This window comes from Gavia stellata, chromosome Z, assembly GCF_030936135.1.
Source record: "Gavia stellata isolate bGavSte3 chromosome Z, bGavSte3.hap2, whole genome shotgun sequence".
Taxonomy (NCBI): Eukaryota; Metazoa; Chordata; class Aves; order Gaviiformes; family Gaviidae; genus Gavia; species Gavia stellata.
The window spans coordinates 51,319,155-51,331,499 of NC_082637.1; the positions used below are offsets into that span (position 1 = coordinate 51,319,155).

The window sequence follows — 12,345 nt, forward strand, 5'->3', positions numbered from 1 at the left end:
TGGGGAATTGGCCTGGGTACAGTGCTTGGACACCTATCAAAGTTTACCCTCTTCCCCACTTACCCTCCTTTCTTTTCACTCACCCACTGTTAATATCTGCCCTCCCCGCAGTCCTCCATCCTTCCAAACCCGGAGTGTTCCTCACTGAAATGAGATTGTGGATTCCTTATTTCTGCCTTCTGAAATGTTTTTCTCCTTTATGGACATGAATCAAAATGCTGCACAATGCCCCCACATCCATGCATTATCTCTGCTGCTTAAAGCATACACCATATACGAGATGATTGTTACTGCTCCACGAGGTGAAATTGTGACAAGTGGAAAAAACTACGGAGTGCCAAAATGTACATTAGCATTAACCACCTGGAAAGTGTAGTCTTCTCCAAGGATTATGATTCTTTGCATGTTTTATTGCTACTGTAAATATGATTTCCTAAGGAAAACTGTTTCAGAATAGCCATTCTCTAGAATAGTAATTTCTCTAGTGTTGCCACATTTCATGAAATCTGAGGACTTCAAAATCAATTCCAAGTAATACTAATTTTCCTCCTAGAGGTGATGTTTTAAGAACTGGCCTTGCATAACAGCCTCCCTCACACATTTGGTGAGGGATTCTGGTGAGTGACAGCAGGTGGAAAAGGTAAACCCCAGCTCCTGTGTGGTGCCTGAGTGCTCCTCACACCATTGCTGTATCAAAAGGAGTCATTCATCTGAGCTTCCCACCAGGAAATGCACAAATGCAAAATATGTTTATATTGCCCAGCAGATATTTCAAATCAATTATAACCTACAACAGCTGAGAGATTTATAAACCAAACCTCTGTTGCACTGAAGGCATAGCATGGGTGAAACAAAGCACATTCCTGGGAAACAATTGCTCGTGACTCTGACAGGCAGAGCACTGGTAGAAGACCAGCACTCCCTGAATGCTGATGTCAATATATACAGCTATCGCACTGCTCAGCATTTTGAGGAAAAATGACACGTATCCACAGTAGGTGGCTCGCTGTTTCATGCTGAAACATCTCCTACCCTCAAAGTCAGTGTTGGACTGATAAAGTTTATCATGACCCTTGCATATACCAACACCTTCTTGAACTGTTGGAAAATCAGAGTAAGCTAATTTCAGTGTTACGCACCAGATCTCCAGTGCTGCTCTGTGCATGTGTCATGGCATACCAGGAGTGTCTTCTACTGCAAGCCAAGTCCAGAAGTGAAGCATCCACTTCACTTGAAAGAACGGATAAACCAAACAAACACTCCACTTTTATTTTCTGCTAATAGGTTCTGTTACTGTCTTGTGTCTAAAAACAGATCATCAAATTTTTGGAAAAAAAGACAGATTTGGCTGTAGACAATCCATGCCATGAAAACCTCCCACAAATGCTTAAATAACTATGTTGTAATGAATGTGCCTTTTGTATGACAGCTCAATCATTCATAAATGTAGTTATAGCACTCTGCATCACATTTAAGTAAGCAAGCTTGGTATTCAGCACATTATTGCCAACTTGACCAGCACTCTGCGTTTTCTGGGCTTAATAGGAAACCTGCTTGAAGTCTGAACTCGTAATTTCTATTAGCTTGTGTGAAGGCAAAAAGTCATGTATTGTGTAGTGGTGATACATGGAATTAGCACTGATGGCAGAAATGAATCATATTGCCTGAGGTGGGCTGACTCTTGATGATGATGTAGTTGACCATTTGGCAATGTGTTCAATATGCTCTGTACCCCCAAACCAAACTGAATAACCTGGGCAAAGCTGGTGAGCCCAACAGATGGCAATAGAGTTCCCAGAAAGTGGAAGTAGCTTTTCATTAAGCGTATTCACAGCTCCAGCTGTGGCTAAGCTTCGTCACTAGGCTGAATGTTCTGTGGTTTAATTCAGAAAACTTGATGCTTTTCTACAGTCAGGTTAAGCTACTGATGTTCCCTGTAACAGATTATTTCTGATCCCATGCCCCTCACTCCCATACTTACTCAGGATAAGCATGAAGAAACTGATCCAGGTTAAAACCAACCAATTTGGCCAAAAACCCCAACCTTTACTAAAGGTCAGTACCCAATACTTGGTCAGCTGAGCAGCCAAATCAGTGTCAGTGCTAGCACGGACTGTGAGAGTAAGTAGATGCCACCAGTCCCACTCAGTTTTACTGGTATGCCTTTGAAGTACTTCTACTAATCATTGGCAGAGCCAGGACATCATTTTCCATAAGCTTTAATGCCACAGTCACTGTATATGGATCTACAGTCAAGACTACATCATTATTATTTGGGATGCTAAATACAAGTAAGTATTTGTCCATTTATTGAGTAGTGCACATTTTTAAATAATTTATAGCTGATTTAATAATGTTAAGTGATGAGGTGCACATATATGAGCACTTTGCTTCATGCCATGAATACAGTGAAAGCAAATGGGTTTTCTTCTTCTGAAATACTGAAGAGCACAAGCAATTCTTCATTACATAAACTTTTTAAATATGTTCACCAAAATACTGTTTTCATATCTGTCAATATTGCATAAGGTAGGACATATATCAAGAGCAAGAAGGATGTTTTACTGTGTTTTGTCTGGTCATGTGTTTTGTTGATTTTCAAGGAATCTAGCCAGAGCTATACATTCACAGCGATGATTCAAGAAATAGAGCTTGCACATAGAGAGTGTTATTTGCTCAAGTTCACAATAACTTCCAGTTACATTGGCTTATTGTGTCTATGCAGAGAGATTGCTCCTAATCACCTAACTGCAAACACTGAAAGAACCATCTAAAATTTACCTATTGCTACTTCAATGCACAGATTTTTGCCAGCAGGAAATGGTTAAATTTTCATTACATCTCGTTCTGGGGAATCTTGCTCACTGCTTGGCAATTTCCTCACTTAGTATCTCTTAGCTTCCCAGTGGCAAATGTTGCATGTGCCATGGGTCTCAGGCAGGTGAACTTCTTCAGAAATAAGGTAGTGCTGTGCTGATTATCATTTTTACAGCTTCTTGCCATTAGTAGATTAGTTTTATAAGGAATTTGTAGCCTGTGGCTGCAACCAGCATGTTTTTATAGACTTAATACAAAAGAAGCCTCAAACTCTCATCCCAGATACTGAGCCTAAAACGTCAACTCTGAAAAGTGTTTTGTGGCCCAAGGTAACTGTTTGTGACCATGGAATTGCATTGTACCACTAAATCTGCAATTTAGCCCAGATTTCATCATTCTATCATGTTAACAACTGCTTTTAAGGAATAAGAAAATGTTAAAGAGTAACTCATGCATAATAAAATATGTATAATTGTGCATAGTCTTCTGTGATTAGCTGTGATCACAGAAAAAGGGATATGGAATAAGGAATGGGAATTTTACTGTTGAAATTCAAATAAATGCAATATTCCCAAACTGCAAAATCCAGGATTACAACCAGTGTGAAATCCTCACCGAAAGCTTTTGATCTGTGGAAATGTGTACTACCCAGGCCTCTTCCAAACTATTTTCACAAATGCAAAAACCTGATAAAACTTTCCTTGGGAAACCCTATACTGCTTCCTACTAGTTTCAGAAGGGGACATAGTACTTTTTTTTTTTTTTTGAGGCATATAAAGGTATAGAGATCTATGAAGATGAAGATTAGGAAATACAATAAAGTGCTGAAGATCTATAGAATCCTTACGAAGCTGAAAAATCACTCTCCATTGTCTAAGAAGGGGCCCTATTCACATGCATACACACAAAATAGGAACAGATTTAAAAATTAGGCTTTGAAAATCAATATTGTATTTAATTGACTCTTCCTGCCCCGCCCCACCCCCCCCCGCTAAAAAAAGACAAGGAATACTGAAACCAGAACAACTGTGTTGTGATAAGGCATGTATTGTACTTGGTAAGAATGTGTCATTGTGTATACAGGGCAAGATTTCCTAACAACTTAAGTTTCTGGATTGGAAGGGTGGGTTTTTTTCGGTATATTAAATCATGGCAAAGTACAAACCTACTTGGGACCAAGACTATGTTCAGAGACTTGGTTGCTAATGCAGTACCTTCTCACTCAAAAACTAAAAAAGGCACAAAAGGGATGAATTGACTCATACAACTGCTTTAGGCAGCTAAACAGACTAAAGACTAAGTGTAAACAGGCTGGCTCCTTCTCCGAGAGGTCAAAACCCTTTATTTTTATAGATGGTTATATTCAAACATCTGCTCTTCAAGACAAACCTTTGTAGACAGTACTAAGCTTCTATAACCTCAACAATTAAAAGAACCCTCTAGCTGACTGATATCTCATGGTTATCTTGATCTTTCTTTCCCTTTAGAATTATCTTTTTTCCCAAACTGGCAATTTCAAGAACTTGCCATGAGCTAAATAATTCATTATCAGTCTTTAAAACAATTTAGCATGAAGTTTAATGTAGTAAATTAGTGCTTAAGGAATTAACTTTGAGAGTGTCAAATATAAAAATTAATTGAGCCAAATACAGAGTAGACAATGTTGTACCTTACAGGTGTGTATTTAATGCAGACGTGCATATTATGATGGTTAGTTGTACCATTAAGTTTTCTACTGATCACCACAGTAATCTGCATCACAATCAAGAAAGTAACACACATACCAGCTGCAATCAAAAGGAAAGAAATCCTGTATATGAAGGTTTCCAATGTGTTTTTTAAGAAACCTTCCCTTGAAGATCCTTGCAGAAGCCCCTGCTATACACACTACATCACTGCAACAAATCTGCTAATAAAATTATGGTTTAATCCACTTGGCAACAGAAGGGTCAAGTGGCATGAAAAAACCTCAAGCCTGCAAATTACTTATTGACACTAATAAGTTACTCTTAGGACAATTTTGACCACAAATTCGTCCGTAGGCTGCAAGTGTTTCTCTAATGCAAATGTAACTTATGAAAGAGAAAAAGGGTAAGCCACCAACTGAAAGAAAACATTTATTGAATCAAAGTCAATACTTTCCTTTTAATATCTACAAGCCAACACTGAACTGACTTTATTCAAGAATGAACACAATGTACAAAAAAAGGTATGTCTGTTATAAAAATATGTCAATTTTTTTTCCTAGCTATTGAGCTGGAAACATTTTGACAAGTGCAAGATAGGTTTGGCAAGAAAGTTTAAGCCGCTATGACCAATGACAAAGTTTAAATAATTTTGTAACCATAGTATATTTAAGACTCATTGATAAAGTGGCATTGGAAATGTCGACCCCCCCCCCAAAAAAAATGTATCACTGCACTGCCATGCATTTATGCATTCAGACAACTGAACATCTTGATTTTTTGTCATCACAAATCAGTACCTTTATCAGTAAGGACTATCCAACCTAATTCGAACTATTCAACCAGATAATTCACACCCCTCACAGGAATACAACATAGGGAAGGCAAACTACCTCCATGGCCCTGTATTTTGTGTCTTGTTTGTCAACCGATAGAGAAGAGTAGGTAGGTTCATACATGTTTAAATCAACATGACAGCTGTTGCAACGTGAAATCAGGGAATGGATGGAAAAACAATAAAGAATCATTTATGACAGCAATCTATATTTATGAACCCATGCATGCTTATGTATAAAAATGGATCTGACTAGGCTCAGTTATGCCTTATTTGTTTGGATAGATTTTTTTCACATAAAAGTTTAACTCAACCAGGACTCAAATAATTGACTTCTCAAACCACCACCAAGTAGGAAAAAAAGGAACCATTTACAGAGATAATCTGAAAACAGTGCAATAGTAAAATTCAATTTCACAACGTGTGAAAGAAACATGCTTTGGAACCTGAGCAAAAGGCATTTTACTGACTTACTAAAAAGTCACCCTGTATGTTGTTTTCATTGGCATCTGTTCTGCCAGATTAGTATGTTGCTCTTAGCAACTTCCATGGCCCCTAAATATTTAGAACACAGAAACTGCCAACTACTTAGAGAGGTCTACTAAACTTTTCAGCTAATATTGCAGGCAGTCTGACATGCTGCTACTGGAAATGACCATACAGCCTAAAATTAAGAAAAATTGTAGAAAGAAAAAGAAGCAGCCAAACCTGATGCTTTTCTTTTTTAAATAGACTAAAGCGCTTCCACAACACTTAAGATACGGTACTACACTGGTTTACAGTCTCAAGGTCAGCTCTTTCAAAATAAATATACTGAACATTTACAACAAATGCCTCATGAATGCAAGCTCTCTCTTTATTATTTCAAGACCAGTTGGATAAAAATTAAAATAAAGACATAACTCTGAAGCAGCTAAGTTACAAGTCCTTTTTCAGAAACAGGCATGACTTGGTGCCACAGCAAAATTTTTCACCAGTCTGTAGTAAGCAATTTTTTTTTTTTCTTCTAGCACCAAGCAGGCCACCATACAAAGCAACCTCACAAAGCATGCGGTCATCTACTCTGCTGATTTTGTATGAAGTAATCATTTGTGCTTGCAGGTCCCAGACCTTTCAAAAATAGGTATGAACAATAGATGATTGAAGACACTAATGGAAACTCACTCATTTCTGAATTACTTCAGTGGAGAAAAGAGTTAAAAGACTAAAAAGCAACAAAACGTTGCACATTAGTATTTTTGAGGGATGAGGGAAGCTTTGATTTGCCTTAAAACAAACAAAAAGCTAAAAACAATCCTAAACAGCTCTATGTCCATGATACTGGTAGAGGCCAACGTGTGCATGCCACTGAAAGGCACGATCGGACCAATCTGATAAATGGCATCATCAGAGCAGAACAGCAACTTTTCACTGGAATAATCACAAAGGGTGAACAATGAGCCATCACTTCTCTCATCATGAGCACAGAAAGCAGTCACCAAGGCAAAAGAGGGGACACAGGAAAGAAGATACAGGAACTCACATAAACCTGGAAGACAGAAAACACACATTAAACTGAGTTTTGAACATTTGAGTGACCATTTTCCTACTGTTACATTGCTATTCATTGATTTAACACCGTACATATTATGTTTAAATAGATGGAACTGTTGAAAAATGGTACCCTAATCATATCACAAAATTCTTCTGAAATTTGTTATACAACTAACTTCACTTGCAAAGATTTGCCTACAATATTATCCTAGGTATATCATATAAAACAGGCTTATGGACAGACTGATATAGTCAGGACAATCTCTTGTTCATTGTGTAAAAAAATTAACATGCTTACATGATACTGAATTTTTTACTCAGAAAAAAATTTTAAAATTGGGCATCATAAAGGCACAGCTATTTAAAGGGAGCTAATTATGAAGTAGTATGACTGTTCTTCCTACTACTCAAACAGTGCCTAAAAAGCAGAATGTAATACTTACTGGAAAGGTTTCCCCAAGGTTATCCTGCCTTTGTATCTACAAGCTGCATCTGAACATTTGCAGACATGCCACCTCCATAGCCTCCCTTGGACTGCATTTGGTTCTGAATTGAGCTAACCTGGAGACAAAATGGAAAGAGGGCAGAGAAAACAAGAAAGGCAGTTAGTGAGCTATGGCATCTTCTTGCTTCCAGTTTTATTTCTTGTTTAGGTTTGGTTTTCAAGTGCTCCTTTACCATTAAAGCTACATTACTTTTGCATGAGGACATGTGCAGCATAGGTTTGCTGGAATTTTCACTTCCGCAGGCAGCTCAGCAGGAGAGATGGAAGAACTGGTGCTGAGGCAGAAGTTTTTCCTCTCTCCCAAAGAAAACTGGCTGATTCAGGCTTTCAATGACCCTCTTGATTACTCAAAAAAAATTAATCAAATCTCTTACTGGTATCCAACCCCACTCCATCCTACAAGCTGTAATTTATCTTGTCATATGGAAAATGTTCTTTGCCAAGTATGATAAGCCAGAGAAGTTGACACCGTTAGGTTAAAAACATAATTGACAACTTAGAAAATATCTGGATAGTATCTGCACTGTATGGCTAGCTTTAGATAATTAAAAAAGGACCTTCTAAACCAAAAAGGAGCTTTTGCTTTGTGGAAGATTTTGTATCTATCTATTTACGTCACAGCATACACTGCTTTCCTTAATTGCTACTATTGCTTTAAATGGCAGGGCATTTATTGTTTATATCATACTCAATCTATCAACATCCCTGGAAATAGCTTATTTGAAGGTATTTTTAGCCTGATGCAAACAAATACATAAAGAACCCACACACACACAAAGACATGCACATCCCTCTATGGCTTTCATTGCCTTTATCAACAAAAAGGAAAGAAATCCGTAGTTCTTTCCTGCTTGTGTTGCATGAGTCAAAATAATCATCTCCAAGTGCCTGCAGGAAGACAACTCCAACCTTAAAGGTTTGGCCTTTTAACCCAGAGCTTACATAACAAGTACACAATGAGCACAAAATAACGTATTCATTCAAGGCTACAGCTTCTGAAATTGAACTTGCAGCAAAGCCTATGCCTGCAGGGCACCACTTGCAATTATTACATGTATGCTCCTTCATAGCGACCTCAAAACATCACTAGAGAGCTGTATTAAAACAGCACTGGAGAAATATTTCCAAGTAGCTTGCACGATATTGTCCCTCTCTACAAAGACAAAAGAAGTATATTCTTTTCCACAGCAAAGTAAAACACATGCACACACATAAAATGCATCAGCACAACTCTTTTTTTCACACTGGTTTGAGAAACAGGGTGTAAGAAAGACCCTGTTTTAGGATCTGTCTTCACCAGTATGGCGTATTGCAGTGCTGTGCAAAAGATCTGATTTTTATGTATTTAAGTAGCGCAATGTAAAACCATTTTCCACCTTGGCACTTCGCTCAAATACAGCTGCAGCAAAGCAATGTTATATTCACATTTTTCTTCAGGGAAAAGTGTTCAGAGCCAATACTCTAGTGGGTCTGACATCAGAGACTACAAACTCAGTAAGGAAGTGTGGAGAAGTGCAACCACATTCATGGGGTGGTGTTTAAGAACCTTCACATTTCACCAAGCTGATCATCATCTTCACCAAGGATCTTCTGTTGCTCATTGCAACAAAAGGAGTTTGAATTTAATCTTTTTTTCCTCAGAAAATAGTTTATCTACATGTAAACATATTCACAAGAATGACTTGAGGATGGCACTAATTTCACCTAAATGAACCCTGCCTCTAGTGAAAGAGAGCTAGAAAAATATCTCCAGGCCATGTCACCTTCCAGCCTGACAACTTGCCTACATGACTCTGAAATTCCAGAGAACAGAAATTGCAAGGCTAAAGTGTAAATTTTTATGAGTACTTCTAAACGTTAGAATGATTTCTCCGGTACTTGAGTCACACGTGTAGATGTTTGTGTTAGTGGGTAAGGAAGTTTCAGTCTGAAATGCAGAGGCTGTTATATCTAGAGCAAATTAAACTTGACTGCATTAACAGTTCAGTGGCTATTTTGTATATGAAAACTTACACAGGAGACATACAACGTTAAAAACACTGAGCAAAAATTGTAGGCTTATTGTAGGTGGTATTCCTTCTGAAGCATCCTCCTTTTGAGGCAGTCTGAGCTACAAGAACAAGCACCATGAAACGCAATTATTTTTTTCTTTCCCAAAGATGCCATTACCTTCCTTTGATGATACATAACAGCAAGGTTCTTCTCTCTTATGTCTAATTTAGATAGGATAAGGATTTAAAAATTTTGGAAGGGGAAAAGGATTGCACCAATTAAAGATCATACAATCTGTCGTGACGCTTATCTATCTCATTGATTTCCTCCCTTTTAGAATTAGGAAATAGCACAGATGGTGCTTGAGAAAGAAACAAGGGAAAACTAAGAAAAGGATGGAATAAATTAAATCAAAGGCTAAACTGAGGAATATGAAGCAGAAGAAAAAAGTGAGAGATTTCAGCATGCAATATGAAGGTAAAATAAGAAACTAAGTGATGGGCATGAGAAAGAAACAGTGCACAGAGGGCTTCTACTGTTTTAAGTGCACCTTTGACAAAAGAGCAAGGCGCTCTATAGAGAAGGCAAACAAAAAAGCAGAATATTTCACTAGTCAGAAAACTACTGTACTCAGAATCATAAGGATATGTAATGAAGAACAATGCTGATGAAAAAAGGCACAGAGCAGATAGTGGATGAAGAACCAAATTTATATGGGAAAAGCTAATGAAGTTGCAGAAGGTCTTCCTAAGGTATTCAGAAGAGAGAATGCACAAGGAGGTTCATGAAGGAGTGTAACGTCCATGCTATAAAGGAAATTAAGCAGCAGAAAAACATGTGGAGGTTAACAGTGTAATCTTGGAATTTACACTGTGAAGAATAAACAAGGAGACTGGATGAAATATTACCACCGTAAGTCACCACAGAAGAGGCAGGAAAATAAGCAGTGTGAAAAAGTAGAGATTTGTGCTTCTGAAGAGCAAGAGGAAGAAAGGATTATTTTCTGCATGTGGATCCTTTCTGGCTGGGATCAGAAAAATCACTCTGGCCACTGATGCAGCACATTATCCAAATGAAAAAAAAAGTAAGAGATAGATATAGCCAGTTATGAGCATTCAAAATGAAAAAGTCCATGTACAGAGACCATAATGATAACCTACTATCTGGAGATGAATTGGATATTATGCAAGACAAAGGTGAGAGCAAGCAGGGGGAAAGTCTGAGGTGAAAGAGCAAAGCTTCAGGCCATCACCTCACATAAGGCAGCTCAGCTGTGAGAATGAGGAAGGTTCTCACAGGAAGGACAACAAACATTTAAAAAGCAAAAGCCATGCTTTAAAAAAAATAAAGAAAACTCACTTTATTATCACTTTATTATTTCAATTTATAATGGCTTTAAATGTTATGTAATATATTGCATTAAATAAGTACTTAAGTGTAACTTAATTTTATCAAGTTGAAGCTATGTTTGTCCATTTAACTTGTTTACAGATGTTTTAGTACAAATCACTTCCAATCCATTATGTTGTTTCTGGGAAAATGCTTGCCATGTCAGATTTTCTAGCTTTGTCCTTCCCCAATATGTACTGAGTTACAAAAGTTTTTGTCTGATCTCAATAAGCTGTAAACTAGTTGAAACTACAAATGACCTCACTTGCCTACATTAAAAGTGTTTCTTTCCTTTACAGCTCTGGTCTCTATTCTGATACCTCTGACAGAACTCCTTCTTCTCTGTCAAGAAGTATTTTTCAGCATTTTAATCTGAAAACATTTTTTTTCCTTTAAAGAGGACTATTAATGTCCAGAAGTATTTTTCATCTTTATCTATGTACAACCCTTTTCTAGACTGCATATTATCAACCTTAAAAACAGATTGACATTTCATATAAATATGAAGCTGTACAAAAGAAATCTATCCTCATAAGCTGATTTTCACTATCTATCTTAGCCTCTGTTTTTCACTTTCAGAGAGAGAAAAATATTTATTGCTCCTGTCATCTACAGGAAGCCACAAAACCTTGCCTGTGACATCATTGCTTGCTCTGGAAATAATTCACACTGCAAATAGGACTACAGAGTATAGAAAAACCTCAACAAGGACATCCAAAAATATTTGTGTGCACCATAAACCAAGGTAAGTTAGAGTTCTACATGAGCTATATTTAAAATAGCTTAAAGCATTTAAAGAAAGAGACATAGTAAATTTTAAGATACTTTAAAATCTTTTCTCTAAAATATTCTAGTATATTTTCAAATATAGCTCTATTTTAGTTCATACATACCATCAGAACAACTTTTTAAAGAGTATTCTACACATAGCCTGTACAATTTATACAGCATCTACTAGGTATTGTCAATAAATATAGGAATTTTTAAAATTATAGTCCATAATCTTGAATGCAAGTGTTTAGTACTTGGAATTAAGATGCTAGCAGATTATTCTTCAGTTTTACAGACATTCTTTCTTACAGTTGAAAGACTCATTGCTTCGGCCACAATATACATATACAGTGTTCCTGTATTCAGTCTAAGATGAAATATTCTTCAGCTGCTCATGCTTACCGAATTCATTCCACTGAATAAGTCTCCTGATCCTACATGAGCTGTGTGAACAAAGTTTGTTGGCTCCCCAATCATGCTTCGGTCAATTCGCCGACGTCTTTTCTGAAAGGAAGGTAAAGAAACCATCTAACTGCGAGTCATTGAAAAGGCAAAACCAATTGTGTGTCATAAATTTAAAAGTTAACTGTCCATAGGATATTTCATACACTGTAAGACATTTTCATAGAGTCAAAAAGCAGAGTCCAAATTCCCAGGTTAACCAAGACATTGATAATACTGTCCTTTGTTTTCACTTGGAGGATCTACAGCAGATCATTAGACCCGCACTGATACGACTCCTAACATTCAGGCCAACAAAACATTTGTAAATAACCTTACAACATTCCACGATTTATTAAGCAATATTTACAATGTTT

At 37.2% G+C, this 12,345-nt stretch overlaps 1 protein-coding gene across 2 annotated transcripts in view; it reads right to left on the reverse strand.

Annotated features, from left to right (window-relative positions):
* Positions 1-4,933: 4,933 nt before the first annotated feature.
* CDC42SE2 (CDC42 small effector 2) overlaps positions 4,934-12,345 on the reverse strand; it is an 84,480-nt gene continuing 77,068 nt past the window's right edge. For both annotated transcript variants that reach the window (XM_059833812.1, XM_059833811.1), the window contains exons 3-5: positions 11,930-12,031; positions 7,314-7,431; positions 4,934-6,865 (exon numbers count right to left, since the gene is read on the reverse strand). In XM_059833812.1, coding sequence (XP_059689795.1) covers positions 7,333-7,431; positions 11,930-12,031 — 201 coding nt within the window. In that variant the 3' untranslated portion in view covers positions 4,934-6,865; positions 7,314-7,332. The remainder of the gene's footprint in view (positions 6,866-7,313; positions 7,432-11,929; positions 12,032-12,345) is intronic.